At 55.7% G+C, this 14,970-nt stretch overlaps 1 protein-coding gene across 2 annotated transcripts in view; it reads left to right on the forward strand.

Annotated features, from left to right (window-relative positions):
* Nucleotides 1-14,970, forward strand: part of SLC22A23 (solute carrier family 22 member 23) — a 128,217-nt gene that overhangs the window by 97,591 nt on the left and 15,656 nt on the right. For both annotated transcript variants that reach the window (XM_069562919.1, XM_069562922.1), the window contains one exon: nucleotides 11,308-11,435. In XM_069562919.1, the coding sequence (XP_069419020.1) occupies nucleotides 11,308-11,435 (128 nt within the window). The remainder of the gene's footprint in view (nucleotides 1-11,307; nucleotides 11,436-14,970) is intronic.

The following is a 14,970-nucleotide window of genomic DNA, read 5'->3' on the forward strand; positions in this document are numbered from 1 at the left end:
TCGCATGACCTAGACTCAGGTGGCTTTCCTCAAGAGCTGGGTTCCCGCTCAGGGTGTCCGCAGAGTCGGGCACCGGTGGGGAGGAGGCCAGATGAGGTAGAGGCCACCCGCCAGGAGGCCGCCCTCGGGCCAAGGCCAGCCCCACCCCCCCGCCCCCCGCCGGCCCAGGGCTGGACGGCTCCGCTCCTGCAGGAGCCCACGTGTCTCAGGACGTCCTGCTCTTTCCGGCAGGGCTGTAAGAGGCGAAGAAAGAAACCGCTCCCCAAGGCGGGATGGAGTGGGAAGCCCGTCCTTTTATCACCTAGGGAGGCCTTTCCTGGTCACTCTCCTGCTGCACCCAGGGCTTGGCTTCACTTGGCTTGGAATTTCAGGACATTTCCTTACTTAACACTTGCTCGCATCACATTTGTGCCAACACAAATGGCAAGCCCTGTGCAAACAGTAGATGGGTCAGGCTGGGCATTTCATGGCCCCATTGTACAGAAGGCAAAACTGAGGACACCCACTGGCCCTTGAGCCAAGGGCTGTGCTATCTACTGCCCTCAGCCTCAGTGCCTCATCCTTGACCTCCCCACCACTGAAAGGAGCCCGCCGCCCCGGCACGTCCACTCAGCAGTCAGGAACACCCACCCCCCAAACCCATTGGAGGCTTCCCGGCCTCCACAGCTCCCAGGGGCAGCGGTGCTACCTGCCACCCCTGGGGGCTGGAGGCCTGGGCATCCACACGGCCTCTCAGAGACTCAGACGCCTATGAGGACAGGCAGTGGCGTCTCCATCACCGCCAGGCTCCGAGGCTCTGCCCAGGCTCTGCTCCCACCTGTCGCAGGTAGAATGGGGAGAAGTGGCCGGGAGGGCTTTCCTGGAGTGGGTCTGGGAGCCTGGCTCCCGTGCCAAGTGCTAGAGGGTTTATCTTATTTTTTATTTCCAATTTAAAAAATACATCAAGATTTAATGACAGGCAAGGTTAAAAAAAATGTTCATTTATGTGAACACATTATAAAACCTTAAAATGTTCTTTGAAACACACCAATGTAAAAACAAAACTTGATGGTGGAAAGGGCACCCGGGGTGCTATGATAAGTGAGGAGTGTGTGTGAACAGGCAGATGGGCGGCGTCTGGACGCATGGAGGCAGTGTGGTTCCCGCCCGGGCCCCCTGGCTTTGAGGTGGACGCGCTTCACCCCGTCAGCTGCGGTCGTCGGCTTCGGGACCCCTGAGGCAGCTGGCGCGCGTCTGGCCTGAGCAGCGCGGGCAGATCGCATTGCTGCTGCCACTGTGGTTAGACCCCCTTCCAGGGGTGCGGGCCTGCGTGCGCAGGGGCCAGTCCAGGGGACCGCGGCCTCCCTCTGCCCGCAGCCCTCCGCAGCTCCGGGGGCGCCACTGGCTTCTAAGGGCACTGAAGTGGCCCCTCTTTTCTGCCCGCTGATGGCTGCCCTGCAGGGGCGTCCTTGCTCCTGAGGCATGAACTGGCCTCCGGGGAGGGCAGGAGCTGCAGCCAGCCAGCACGCCCAGCCGTTGGTGGCCAAGATATTAAAAGTCACTCTTTAATTTAAGAACCAGTATTTACATGCGGTCTGGGTGCCTGGCAGCATGCCTGGTGCTTTGGAGCAACTCTGAGAAGCAGGTGCGTGAACAGAGGCCGTAAACCAGAGTCCATCCTAAAGGAAATCAACTGAATGTTCATTGGAAGGACTGATGCTGAAGCTGAACCTCCAAAACGCTGGCCACCTGATGCGAAGAGCCGACTCATTGGAAAAGACCCCGATGCCGGGACAGATTGAAGGCAGGAGGAGAAGGGGACGACAGAGGGTGAGATGGTTGGATGGCATTACCGACTCAATGGACATGGGTCTGAGTGAGCTCCGGGAGATGGTGAAGGACAGGGAGGCCTGACGTGCTATAGTCGTGGGGTCGCAAAGAGTCGGACACGACTGAGCGACTGAGCAGCAGCAGAAGCAGGGCACAGGACGCAGAGTCCCAGGGACGCAGGGCGAGTGCGGCGTGCGGAGGAGGAGGAGGAGGAGCGCAGATGAAGGCCTCCTGGTCCAGACGAGGCTGGGGCTTCCAGACACACACTAGGTAAGAGGCTGCATCAGCTGGTTACGGACACAGTGCTGACCTCCAGGGCAGGAGAGAGGGTGCCGGGGCCCGCACCCAGGACAGCATTCAAGCAGGAGTGACACAGAGGCCACCACGGGCACCTGGGCCAGAAAGGGGCCTGGGGCTCTGGGTGAGCCCCCGCACGGGGCTGAGGTCTCAGGCCCTGTCTGCACTTAGAACTGAGACCCCAGGAGAAAGCTGGCCCTTGGAGCGTCAGTGATGACAGGGCCGGAAGGTCTCCGCGCCGGCAGGGCCTCAGCTCCACACCTGGCTGACTGCCCCGGGCCCTGGGCAGGGAGCATTCACCCTTGAGACGCTGGCACCTGGAAGTTTGCACTACAGGGGCCAGAGTGTTCCTCCAAATTCCTATCGCTGTCCACGGCTGGAGGCTGATGGAGAACCCAGGGACGCTCACTGGACTCTCGGGGTCAGAAATGAAAATTCAGTGAGGAATCGCTGGATCCAAGACCCGCGTGGAAGGAGATTCTCACCAAGGGGACCCATCACCGAGGCCAAATAGGAATACATCAGGGAGTCTGCGTCTCGGGAAGTCTGTGAAACAGAGCACTCTGACCGAGAAGTGAATTCACCTCCTGTGCTAACTGGTCGTCCTTCCCTGCACTGAGCGCGGTTCCAGGCACAAGGGCCTCTGAGTCCAGCCCGTGCTCACGCTCGCTGGGGGGTGAGGAGGGCCACGGCTCGAACAGCAGTAAACGAGCCGACGGCACACTTTCCAATAAGCAGCATGCAGAGAAGTGGGACAGAGCCGTGGGAAGACGGAGCTCAGGGTTAGCCTCTCTGAGGAAACGGGCTCTGCTGAGATTAAGGGATCAAAAGAGATCGGACCAGGCTCTGGGCAGATGAGGAGAGCTGGGCGGAAGCTGGCTCCCTGAGGCTGGCAGGGCTGCAGCCTCCGGGTGTGCGGGTTGTCTGAGAGGGTCTGGGGCCTGAGCGTGCGCCGGGGGGCGGCTGTATTCAGGGGTCCAGGCGTGCACTCACTGAGGGAGAGTGCAGGGTGCACCACCAGCAAGGTGTGCACAGAAGACGTGGTCTTGGCTGGCCCGGGGGGTCTCCCTGCGGAGAGTGACCCGGGGCCGAGGAGGTGCTGGTGAAGGCTGGCTGCGTGGCGTCTGCCCGCAGGGCTGGGGGAGACCCAGGAGGAAGGGTTCCCAAAGACAGTGGAGATGCTCTGTCACGCTCCTGGAACGTCGCTGCTCGCTGTCGCCCCCTGAAGAGCATCTCCGCAGGAGCCGAGCCCCTGGGATGGTTTGTGAGCAGAAGCGTGGGCACGTCCGTCTGCCTGGGACCTGGTGTGCATTGGGGGTGCTGTGTGTGCAGTCCCTGTGGATCATCTCAGACGGGAGAAGTTGCAGGCATTCCTGGAACCGGTAGAAGACACAGAAGCCTCAGTACCAAATCCAGGGATTTTATCTGCACTGTGAGAACGTATCCCCATGCACAGGCATGTCTGGGAATCTCCAGCTGTGGCCCATGGTGGCATCTGCTGGGAGGGCAAGGTCCCACCTTGCCCACCTGCCCTGGCACCCATGTCTCCCTCACCCTGAAAGGAACCTGGTCATGGTCTCCCAGCCAAGTCCCTGCATCGAACAGGGTCTCCCCGAGACTCGCCTGATGGACACGTGGCGTGAGCTGCCCTGAGAAAGTTCAAGACGTGTGAAGGTACGGGATTATCAGTTGAGCACTGCCGGCACTCAGTGAGACCTGGGATGCGTCCAGGAGAGCAGAAGGGAGTCAACCCCGTGGGAACAGAGGCCTGAGAGGAGGCTCTCGCGGCCCTGGGAACGATGGAGAGCAAGCAGTCTGTCCATCCCTCAGAGGGAAGATGAACCTCGACACCATGGCCATCTGAGCGGACTGGCCTGGGGACTCGCTGGTGGAGGAGAAGCCCTTAACACCCTCGGGCACATGGTGTGTGCTGCAAGCAATCTTATTTTTAAAAATTTTCAAGAAACAAGCGTTTGTCAAACATTTGAAGGGCCTCATGTTAGATAACATTCTGAAAAAAATGATTAACAATTCCAATTGATAAGCGCTCCTAAATATTACTTGGCTCTTTTAAATACCGTCAGAGCTACTTTGGCCAGAATAATACTGATTTTTAACATTTCTTGAGGGTCTGCTTGGAGTCAGATGCTGCCCAGCATTTTCTGTGATTCAGGCCTCTGGAGGAGATTCCAGGGCGGGTGGAGAAACTAAGGCAGAGAGAGATTGGCCCAGCTCTGGTCTGCCGGCCAAGGTCAAGGCCCGCAGTGACTCCGGAGCCAGCCTGAGGACAATACGTGTGCATCCCAGCGTGTGTTTGTCTTGCCCACTCTCACCAGGGGAAAAAAACACCTTCCTGCATCAAGAGAAAATTTATTTCAATGTGTGTGTTGGTCTCTCAGCCAGCCCCACGGACTGTAGCCCACCAGGCTCTTCTGTCCATGGGATTGTCCAGGCAAGAATACTGGAGTGGATTGCCATTCTCTTTTCCAGAGATCTTCCGAACCCAGGGATGGAACCCTGGTCTCCTGCAGTGCAGGCAGATTCTTCACAACAAGGGGTCAAAATAACACAGTGCAGACATAAAACAAGGGCCTCAGGACGCCCTGCACGCCAGGAAGGAAACCCGATTCAGTTACACCGCCACCAGAGGTTAAGCCCCACGGGCAACGTTTTCCTCCCAGGAAAGTGGAAGAAGTGAGTCATGAAAGACATGTCGCCTCTGGGAGCTCGACCGACTCTGCAGTGATTATTCGTACAGTCATCAGATAGTTAATTTAAGGAGAGTTTCAGGAAACTTGCAACAAAACCGACAAAGAATGTTTTAGTCAAATCCTGTGTGTGTGCTCAGTCGTTGAGTCGTGTCCAGCTCTTTCCACCCCGTGGACCGTAGCCCCCCAGGCTCCTCTGTCCGTGGGGTTTCCCAGGCAAGAACACTGGCGTGGGTTGCCGTCTCCTTCTCCAGGAGACCCTCCTGGCCCAGGGATGGAACCCGGCGCAGCTCTTGCATCACTGGCGGGTGGACTCTGCACCACTGTGCCCCCTGGAAAGCCCATTGGATCCTGTGCGCGTACGTGAAAGTCGTGTCCGACGTGGAGTTCTCCAGGTCAGAATACCGCAGTGGGCAGCCGTTCCTCTCTCCAGTGGATCTTCCCAACCCAGGGATCAAACCTAGGTCTCCCACATTGCAGGCAGACTCTTTACCGTCTGAGCCACCAGGGAAGCCCCATGAATTCCTGGTTGTCTATAAATTATCTGGATGAGAAAAATTAGGTAATACTTACAAAGGCAAACACAGACACAAAAGCGGTAGCCGGATGTCAGTCCTAAGCACCTGATGAACAAATCAGAATGCTCTCTAAATTGGGGTGTGGGGTATTTGCTGATGGGTGGAATTTTCAGGAGCCCTCAGGCTAGAGGCAGCCCCATTTTTGCCTTCTGAGTAGGCAGAGATTATGTAAAATAATAGGAACCCCTGCAGTCGACTGAAATGTTTCCAAGTAGATGTGGAAAGAAGCTGCCAGTCCAAAGCGAGGCGCCACCGCAGGGTCTGGCCTCGCTTCCACAGGCCAGCGGCGCTGACCCCGGAGCCACACCATGGCCCAGTGCCTGGCCTGTGCTCCAGTGTTCCACCATGGGGAAGCCAGGGGTCGCGCCAGAGCAGCTTGAGAATCTCGGAGCCTGGGGACCGGCCGAGCTCAGGCGGTGTGCGTGCGTACGTGCGTGCGTGCGTGCGTGCGTGCGTGCGTGTGTTATGCAGGTGCGTGTGTGTTGTGTTGTGTCTTGGGTGTGCATGTGTGTGTGGGCGTGGCAGGGCGGAGCTGTTGGCGGCCAGCGGAAATTCGGGAAGTGGCCTTCTGGTGACAGGTGTGCAAGGAGAGCGGCTAAGTGCCTGCCTGCCTGCCTGGCAACTGGCAAGAGTCCCCGGGCGGATCGAGTGGCCGGGTCCCAGCCTCCTTCGGTCGCTGAAGGCCCTCTGGCAAAGCCCACAACAGCCCCATGTGAGGGTGGGTCCTGGCGGCCTCCTCGGTCCTGTGACTGTTCCTTTGGGGTCGGCCGAGGTGTGCCACGACAGGCCGCCTCCCAGAGCGGTCTGCGGTCACGGCGAGCCATCGGGGTTCCATCTGTGGCCTCGCTGATCATCCCGAGGGGTTCAAGACTGCAGCCACAGGCCGCGGGACGAGGGGCCGCTCCCCGCGGGGTCCCTGAGGCTCCCTGTAACAGGCGGCTTGTTCAGAGGAGCCGAGGGAATTCCAGTTAGAAAAAGAAGCACACAGAGGCTCTGCTTCTTCTGCCCACTCACCTCCTCAGGGCGTTTCTCAGCACCACGTTTTATTTTTATCGTTGGTAAAAATGCCAAATTGATTCCCCTGCAGTATTAGGTTTGAGTGCCCACGTGTCTATCACTTTCCGCGGCCTGATCACCTGTCATGTGAATCAATTAGTAAAAGGAGCCGAAAGAAGGGAGTCCAAGGAAGTGGAGGAAATGAGCCCAGATGAATTTCAAGTAACCCCCGTCTCGAGCGGGAACTGAGGACCGTTTTAATTGTATCCCAGCTATTCCGCGCTGTGGTCCATTCAGAGCTGCCGAACCTTTAAAAGGCCAGCTGCGAAGGCGTCCTAGGGACCGACTCCACCCGTCCTGGCAGAACCTAAAGCAGCGTTGGAGCATCTGTTCCGTGCACTGCATGAGCAGCGCCGTCTTTAACTTCCAGAAAGAGGCAACAGTCGCCACAAGTCCCCTTGAAATGAGTTAGAATGTTGGGGCTGGGGGAGCCTTGGTGTCAGGACACACCCCCGCCCCAGTCCACAGATGGGGAAACAGAGGCCTGGGGGCGAGGTGACTTGCCCAAGGTCACAAAACGGGTCTATGAGCCTGGGCCTGCTGATAAACCTCCCCCACAGTTTTGCGGTAGTGGAAGAATTCTGGAGCTTACCTGTATATCATGTTGAAAAGCAATAAAGGTGCTGTGTTCCAAATTTATGTAACCTATCAGCTCGTGGGATGCAATTATGAAAGAATTCCTTGTTCCACAGAAATTTACAGGAAGGGTTCATTTGCCTTAGGAAGACTCTGGGGTTTAACCATCCTGAGAGCCAAATTTTCTTTAATTTTGTTCTTGTCCCTTCTCCCTAATTTACTAAATTTAACTCAAATCATGAACTTAACTTTTATTTTTTAAAGAGTTAATTCATATCCATTTGCTCTATCCTGAACTGAGCCACCTTACCTAATTTTTTCAATACCAAACAGAACGAAAGTTAAAAAAAAAATTCAGGTGAAAGCTTACCTACTGGAGCCAAGTATATATTTTTATAAGAGCTTTGACTCAAAGACTTAGAATATCCTTCCAACTGGTGTTTCATTCAATTCTAGTCTTTGATTTTTTTTTTTTTTTCATTTTGAGAGCCTTTTCAGAATGTCATACATGTGGTGCTTGGTAATACTCCAGAGCTAGAATCACCTCTTTAAATCAGAGCACCCTTAGAACAACCATCTACGACCCTTTTTTCAGCCATGTTCAGGGAAACTTCATCCTCAAAGCCTTTCATGGCTCTGCTCCTCCATCCTCACCTGTGCTTCCCTCTAACCTGTTTGATCGAAGGCCCTCCCCGTAGGCGTCACTGGTTTACGTGTTTTCCCCTGGATTAATCGTGTTCAGCTCTCGTTTATCCCGTGAGTGTGGTGATGTCACCTCAGCAGTGTGTCATCAGCAGGCACGTCACCCACACTGAGTGCCTCGGAATCACCGACAGAATAACTCGAGGACAGAATTAATTTTGCAGAGCGTCAGCAATCAGCCTCACTTCCATACTTTGTGCGCAAATGTTCCAGTTCAGTGATTGGAAGAGGGACAAGCTTTACATGTAGACCCTTGCCAGGACCAGGCGTTACATGGATGGGCAGGAAGGCAACCCGTGTGGTGTGCAGTGGGATAGAAGCAGTACTTGGTTTTATTGTTAAACGTTAAGAAGAAAATGTCAACGTCACAGTATTATGAAAGGATCACAGGATTAGGTTTTAATTTCTGAGGGATGTTTCGGGTGACGGGGATGCAGAACAGACCATGAGTCTAAGTCTGACTTGTGTCTTGTTCAGTGCCTCAGTCCTGTCTGGCTCATCTGCGACCCCATGGGCTGGAGCCACCAAGCTCCTCTGCCCGTGGGACCCTCCAGGCAGGAATACCGGAGCGGTTGCCGTTTCAGTGTTGGTCCCACGTGTGAGTCCCGCAGCTCCAGCCGCCCACTACGCTCTTTCCTTTTTGTTGAAAAGGATGGATATTCCTGATGCTCAGCTACATTCCTGCCAGACTCTGGGCCGCTGGCCGGCTTTTTAATTTCCATGGTGTTATTACGTTATGTGCTTGTTGGGAGACATTTCATTAAGTTCCCATAATGTGGCCGCACCGCACATCACCCAGGCTGCAGCGGCCGTCCTGGGCTTCCTCACAGGCGGACAGCTCAGCGAGCCCTTTATGACCGCAGCAGATTGAAACACCGGGGCTGGGGGCCACCGCAGTATCTGGAGGGCCTGAGGGGACGTCGCTGGACCAGTGCCTGCCTCGAATCCCCCATCACAGGAGCACGTCCCCGCACTTGCACTGGGCGTCTGTGCCGTGACCCCGAGGTCCTGGACGCGGGTCCTGGGTCGGGGTGCCTGGGCTCTGACCCATCTCTGCCTTTAACGCCGCGGAAGCTGGATGAAGCCTCTGAGCCTTGTTCACCTGAGTCTTCCCGTCTGTGCAGCAGGGAGAATGCTGCTTCCATATAACGAGCTTGAAAGGCCTAAACTCATGGGAGACGTGTGGCAGGGTGCCTAGTGAGCGTAGACCCAGGCGTGGGAAGATGGCTGCAGTGCTGCCTGCCCCCGGAGACGGGTCGTGCGGCTGACAGAGTCTGCCTGTCCCCTGTGCCCAGGCCTCCTGGGAGAGCAGTTTCTTTACTTGGGTTCATTCTGGTCCGAGGGCCGCTGCTCCCCCATAACCTCAGGGGCCCCCCTCCCTGGGCCCTGCCTCTCCTCTCCATCTGTCCTCTTGGACCCAGGGTTCTGGTTGTGCCAGCTTGCAGGAACACAGACTGTGTTTTCTCAAAATGATTTTAAAAAATTGAAAATCAATGAAAACAAGATTGCAAGTCTACCACTACCCTCCTCTCAAACCCTGTGTGTTTGTAAATGTATATATACATGTAACACGTACACACATGTTTATATAGACATATACACGTAACATTTACATTTGTAAAAAATATACAAGGACAATGACAATATACAATATTGTCATAGGCAAGGAAAAATCCTGAGAGAATCACAAAATATTTAGAATCAAATCTCAGCAAGAACTCCTTATCAAAAATTGTAAAGTGTAGTTAAAATGGCAGGTGGAATTTTGAATTCCAAAATGCACATATTAAAAAAGAAGAATTAAAGTTAATGATCTGTGTGTCTCTCTCAAGAAATGAGAACGTGACACTAAACTCAGATAAATCAGAAAGATGGATGGGAGAGGGCATTGAGAGCTATAAGGGTGAGCATTTGTGTTAGATTATTTCATTACAAAGAAAAGCTCTGATAAAATATGGCAAGATGTTAATGTCTATATAATATGATTCTGAGTGTTTCTCTTTGCTTGGCATACATTATTCAAAGTTAATTTGTAAAAAGTAGAGGCCAGTAAAACATTAACTTTTATTATTAAAAAAAAAAAAAGATCTGTACCTCCAGTTTGAAACCTGTGTTATCAGCTTTGGGGCTCCCTCCTGAGCCCAGCTTCCGGCTTGAACCATGCCTCCCTGGGGAGGGCCCTCCTGCAGCTCCGTGGGAGGGGGGGGTCTGACTCTTGGTGACGATCCAGGTCTCCCAGCTCAGATTAACACCCAGAGATCAGCCCAGTGTACTCAATGTACCGCTGACGTCCGCTCTTTCTGCAGAATACATTGTGAACATTTAGAAATTTGATTTTTGTTCAAACAGGCAAGGGGGTGACAGCTGTTACATCATGAGTGATGTGACTTTGAAATAAAAGTTCCACACTGACAGCTTTTCCAGCTTCTGGCTTACTCTTAATTGGAGGCTCTCCAAAGCTGGCAGGGCAGGTGCCGGGCAGCAGCCAAGATAACTGCTTATCAGCATCGGTCACGCTTCCCGGACACCCTGCAAGCGACAGGGGACGCGGTGACACTGGAGCGCGGGACGCAGGGGCTGTGCTGTCGTCCCCGTCTCCCACCCAGGGGCGCCGCCAGCCTCAGAGGCAAGTCCTGGGGGACACAGCCCGCCCCTGGGCGCGTGGCAGTGAGTGGTTTATGAAGAGACCTCTCAGCCCGCAGCAAAGTCTAAAATATTGACTGTATGGGCTTTTACAGAAAAAGCAAGCTAACCCTGCTCCAAACAGGCACGCTGTTCTCTTCGGCCAACTTGCAAATATCGTTATAAATGTAAAATTACACAATGCATTGATAATAAGACACGACTTTGGGTGGGTTTTTTTTTTTTTCTCTCCCACTGGGAATCCTCATCAGATTTCATCCTAAACACAAACCAGCAAGGAGTCTGTTGCCAATAACCCTTGAAAACCATCCTCTCAGGGAGGAGTCCCAGGCATTAGCAGCAAGATGAAAATAGTTCTGCAGGTGAGGCCCAGGAAAGTGCCTGTCAGGTTGCTAGAATGGGGGCATTTTTTAAAACTTAAAATCATTCTATGAGCATTTGTATTTTGAAACAGATCTGTCCATGGGATTTCCCAGGCAAGAATGCTGGAGTGGGTGACCATTTGCTCTTCCAGGGGATCTTCCCGACCAGGGATGGAACCCAAGCTCCTGCATTCTTTACTGTCTGAGCCACCAGGGAAGCCCCTCTTTTGAGACAAACTGTCACAAAAGCAGTCAGTGAGTTGCTGGAATGGGCTTTAGACACTCAGAGTTGTGCTCAACAGTCTACATGGGTTTCTTGACACAGCTGGGAGGATACTGCTCCTTTCTGCCGTATTTTTTAAACTTGCAGCTTTATACTTTCTAAAGAAAACTAGCAACATCCAAGGCCACAGTCCTCTCGGCCAGTGGTACTACATGAATCCCGAGCCCCCACTGGCCTCCACAGTCACAGACAGAAACCCAGACAGACCTGCCTGGATGCTCCCAGCCTCTGACAGAGCGTCTTCTCGCCCCATGCGATGCAGAGACCCTCACCTGCGCCCCATCTCTGTGCAGGATCTTCCCCGAGTCCCTGAGGTGGCTCATGGCCACCCACCAGTTTGAGTCGGCAAAGAAGCTGATCCTGCACTTCACGCAGAAGAACCACATGAGTCCTGAGAGCGACATCAAAGGCGTCATGCCCGGTGAGCACGTCTTCCCTTCCACCCCAGGGCCCCACCAGGCGTGGGGGGCGCGCCAGCCACCCCTCCAGGACAGGGAGTCACCCCACCACACGCCCCTGGTGCCTGTGAGGGCCCTGCTCTTCCAGGCAGTGGCCCCATCCAGGGGTCTCTCTTCCTGTGATGGTTGCTCCCCAGCTCGGCTAGGAACGTGATCCGGTCCAAGTCCGGAGGGAGGAGTGACCTCACGTGCCCCTGCTCCTCAGGGGAAGCTCGAAGGCTTAGCTGGCTCCTGGCACTCAGCCTGCAGGGTGTGGTGCCAGCAGTCACGGCCAGGGACGCTGGCCTTGGGGTGGTGCTGGCCCTCCCACCATCTCTCCCAAGCAGGACCTTCAGACAGATACCCCATTGTCTGTATCAGTCAGGACCCACCGACTGGGCATCGGAAGACGCAGGAAAGTTCAGATCCGTAGAATTCCTGTTTATCAGGAACGCCAGCACAAGCTGGACCAGACCCATGGCATCACCAGGAGGTGTTGGAGCTCAGACTCCTGGGCCCCTCCTGGCACCCCGAGCTCTGATCCAGTAGATCTTGGAATGAACCCTGAACACTGTGGGTCCAGTAAGCACCAGAAGTGACTGGTGCATGCTGAGCCTTTCACAGCAGCTCTGTGCGGGGCGCTCTAACTGTCCCCGTTCGCAGATGAGGGGACCGAGGCACAGAGAGGATGAGCATCTCGCCAGGGGTCACCCAGCTAGTGAGCAGTAGCGCTGGGACGCGGGCCCTGTAAGCCCAGGGGCAGCGGCTTCGGTGCTGCTGTAGGAGAGGGGGACGGGACGCAGGCCCGGCTGGGCGGCGGGAGAGCCGGGTGGACCGAGCGCCTCTCCGGCAGCGTCTGCTCCTTGCGGATGGTCCGGCCCTCGTCCCCAGTCTCGCCCAAGCCCGTCCATTAGCACGTCAGCGCTCTTAAGTCAAAATGCCTTGTTTCTGGCATTTCCCCACTTATATCGCCTCCTCTGCTACTTCCCGGTTAGAACCCATCTGGGAGGAACTTGTCTGCATCCTCGTTGCACGGATTCATTTCCCTCCTGTTTTTGGAAGGCGGTGCTCAGCCTTCCTCCCTCTTCCCTGCCAGGGAGTTGGGTGGTGCTGGGTTCAGCCCGGGGCGCCGGGGCACGCGGCTGTCCCCGCCCCTGGGTCTCCCTCCGCGGCAGCACCCGGGCAAAGTGGGGGGACGGCGGGTGTCCGAGCCCCAGACCCGCCCCCGGCACTGCCTGCGTGGACGCTCCTCCCCAGCACCTAATCCAGGCCGCTCCCGGCTCTCTCCCGCCCTGACTCCACCCCCGCCAGGCGAGGCTGAGCCGCGCTTTGTGCGCTTGACCCTCCTCAGAACCTGTTCTGTCCGTCAGATCATCCCCCTCTACCTCTGGGAAAGGGGCCCCAAGAGGCTGGGGCTGGGGCAGGGCTCCCCACTCGCGGCGTTCCCTCCTGAGCCAGTCAGGGCGGCCCGCTGTCTCCCTGCAGCAGGCCCTCTCTGGGCAGCCTGCCGCCGAGGGAAGCACCTGGCCCAGATGGGACGGGTGAGGCTCTGAGGTTCAAGGGGGTCCCCGCATCAGGCCAAGAGGGCTTTGCCTGAGCCCTGCTCAGGAACGGAGCGTAGACCCTACCCCATGTGCCTCGCTCTGCCTGGTCTGCCTGTCCTGGACCCCAGGTGAGGAGCAGGTCCCGGTGTCAGGCCCCCTCCCTGCCCCCAGCGCTCTGCCTCTGACCCTGTGCATAAGCTTCCTGCTCCTGCGGGGTCCTCAGGCCGCTGGAGCCTCACAGGCAGAGAGGCCACCTCAGGGGTCAGCCTCAGGGGTCAACGGGGGTACCCCAGGCCCAGGAAGGAGTCCCTGCTCTGGGCGGGGTGAAGCCGGTACAGTCTGAGTCGGCAGAGCCCGGGGCCAGGGAGGCCGCAGCACCCTGGGGGCCAGGCAGCCCCATGGTGTCTTCTCTCTGGTCATTAACCTGTCCCTTCAGCAGACGGGAAGCCAAGGCACAGAGGAGGAAGCCTCAGCCCAAGGGTGAGAGCTGGGGTAATGTCAGGCCCCTCACCCCCTGGGTGAGGACAGCTGTCATCTGCCCGGCCAGGGCCAGCTCCCCAGTGGCCCATCGCAGAGAGCAGGGCAGAGGCGGGTGCGGGTGGAGCAGGGGAGGCCTGGAGCCCCAGAGGCTCGACTTAGCTTTTGTCGTGGAATCTTGATTCTGGCTCCAAGAGGTTGGAAGAGGTGCAGGGAGAGGGGAGGCATCTCCCCGTCGACTCGCGGGTGCTCAGAGTCTGTTCTTGGTGCCCCTTGTCGCTCCTCCTGTTCCCCCATGTGAGGACCTCAGGGAGTCCTGAGAGTTCTGGAGAGACCGAATGACCTCCAGTGTCCACCCTGAGGGCCTCACCAGAGCAGACCTGGGAAGTTCTGCATTGCTGTGAGAGGACAGGGAGGCGCAAGATGCCAGGAGCCCTGATGGGTCAATGTGGTTCCACCCAGAATAATGCAGCTACCTCTGCAGACCACAGTCAACTTGGGCTCCAGAGTTTAATGCTTAGGAAAAACAAAACAAAACAAAACAAAACTCGGGTCGTAATTACAATTGCTACAGCTTCTTAACAACCTCTATTTCATATACTAGAAAGTATCTGGAATTCAGTTTGGGCTATACTACAAAAGTACAAAAAAAAAATTAATATATACAGCTGTGCTCGGAGAAGGCAATGGCAACCCACTCCAGTACTCTTGCCTGGAAAATCCCATGGACGGAGGAGTGTAGTGGGCTGCAGTCCATGGGGTCTCGAAAGAGTCGGACACGATTGAGCGACTTCACTTTCACTTTTCATTTCCATGCACTGGAGAAGGAAATGGCAACCCCCTCCAGTGTTCTTGCCTGGAGAATCCCAGGAACGGAGGAGTCTGGTGGGCTGCTGTCTATGGGGTCGCACAGAGTCGGACACGACTGAAGTGACTTAGCATACAGCTGTGCTAGTGGATGTTTAGTCTTTCTTGGAAGATTTCCATGGTGAGCAAATGTGGCTGTGATGGCAGGTTCACGAGCAGTTTTACAACAGTGAGGATACTCGTATCGTTGGATCAGTGTTATATGTTAGGAGCACATTTCTGTGATCTTTAAAAGTCTTCTAGTGTTTTGACCATGGGGAAAGTGTGTCTGTAACCCTAACGAGCCTGTTTCTGCAGAGGAGACGATAAAGGTCAGGAGGACCTCAGGAGTGTCTGTGGCCGGACGGCTGGACGGCCCACTGTTCTGGCGGGGCACAGGCCTCCAGTCTGGGCCTGAACAGTGAGAAGGAAGGAGGTTCTGGAGACAGGGGGCTGGTTTCCCTCGGATGTAGGAGAGGTCCCCCTTCTCCCTTCCGGGCCCCGTTGGTGATGCTGATCAGGACTTTTTTCTTTTTTGGCTACACTGGGTCTCCCGTGCAGTGCAGGGGTTTCAGCAGCTGTGGGACGCTGGCTTCATTGCCCTGTAGCCTGTGGGCTCTCGGTTCCCCAACCAGGGGTCGAACCCACGTCC

The sequence above is a fragment of the Ovis canadensis genome, chromosome 20, assembly GCF_042477335.2.
Source record: "Ovis canadensis isolate MfBH-ARS-UI-01 breed Bighorn chromosome 20, ARS-UI_OviCan_v2, whole genome shotgun sequence".
NCBI lineage: Eukaryota > Metazoa > Chordata > Mammalia > Artiodactyla > Bovidae > Ovis > Ovis canadensis.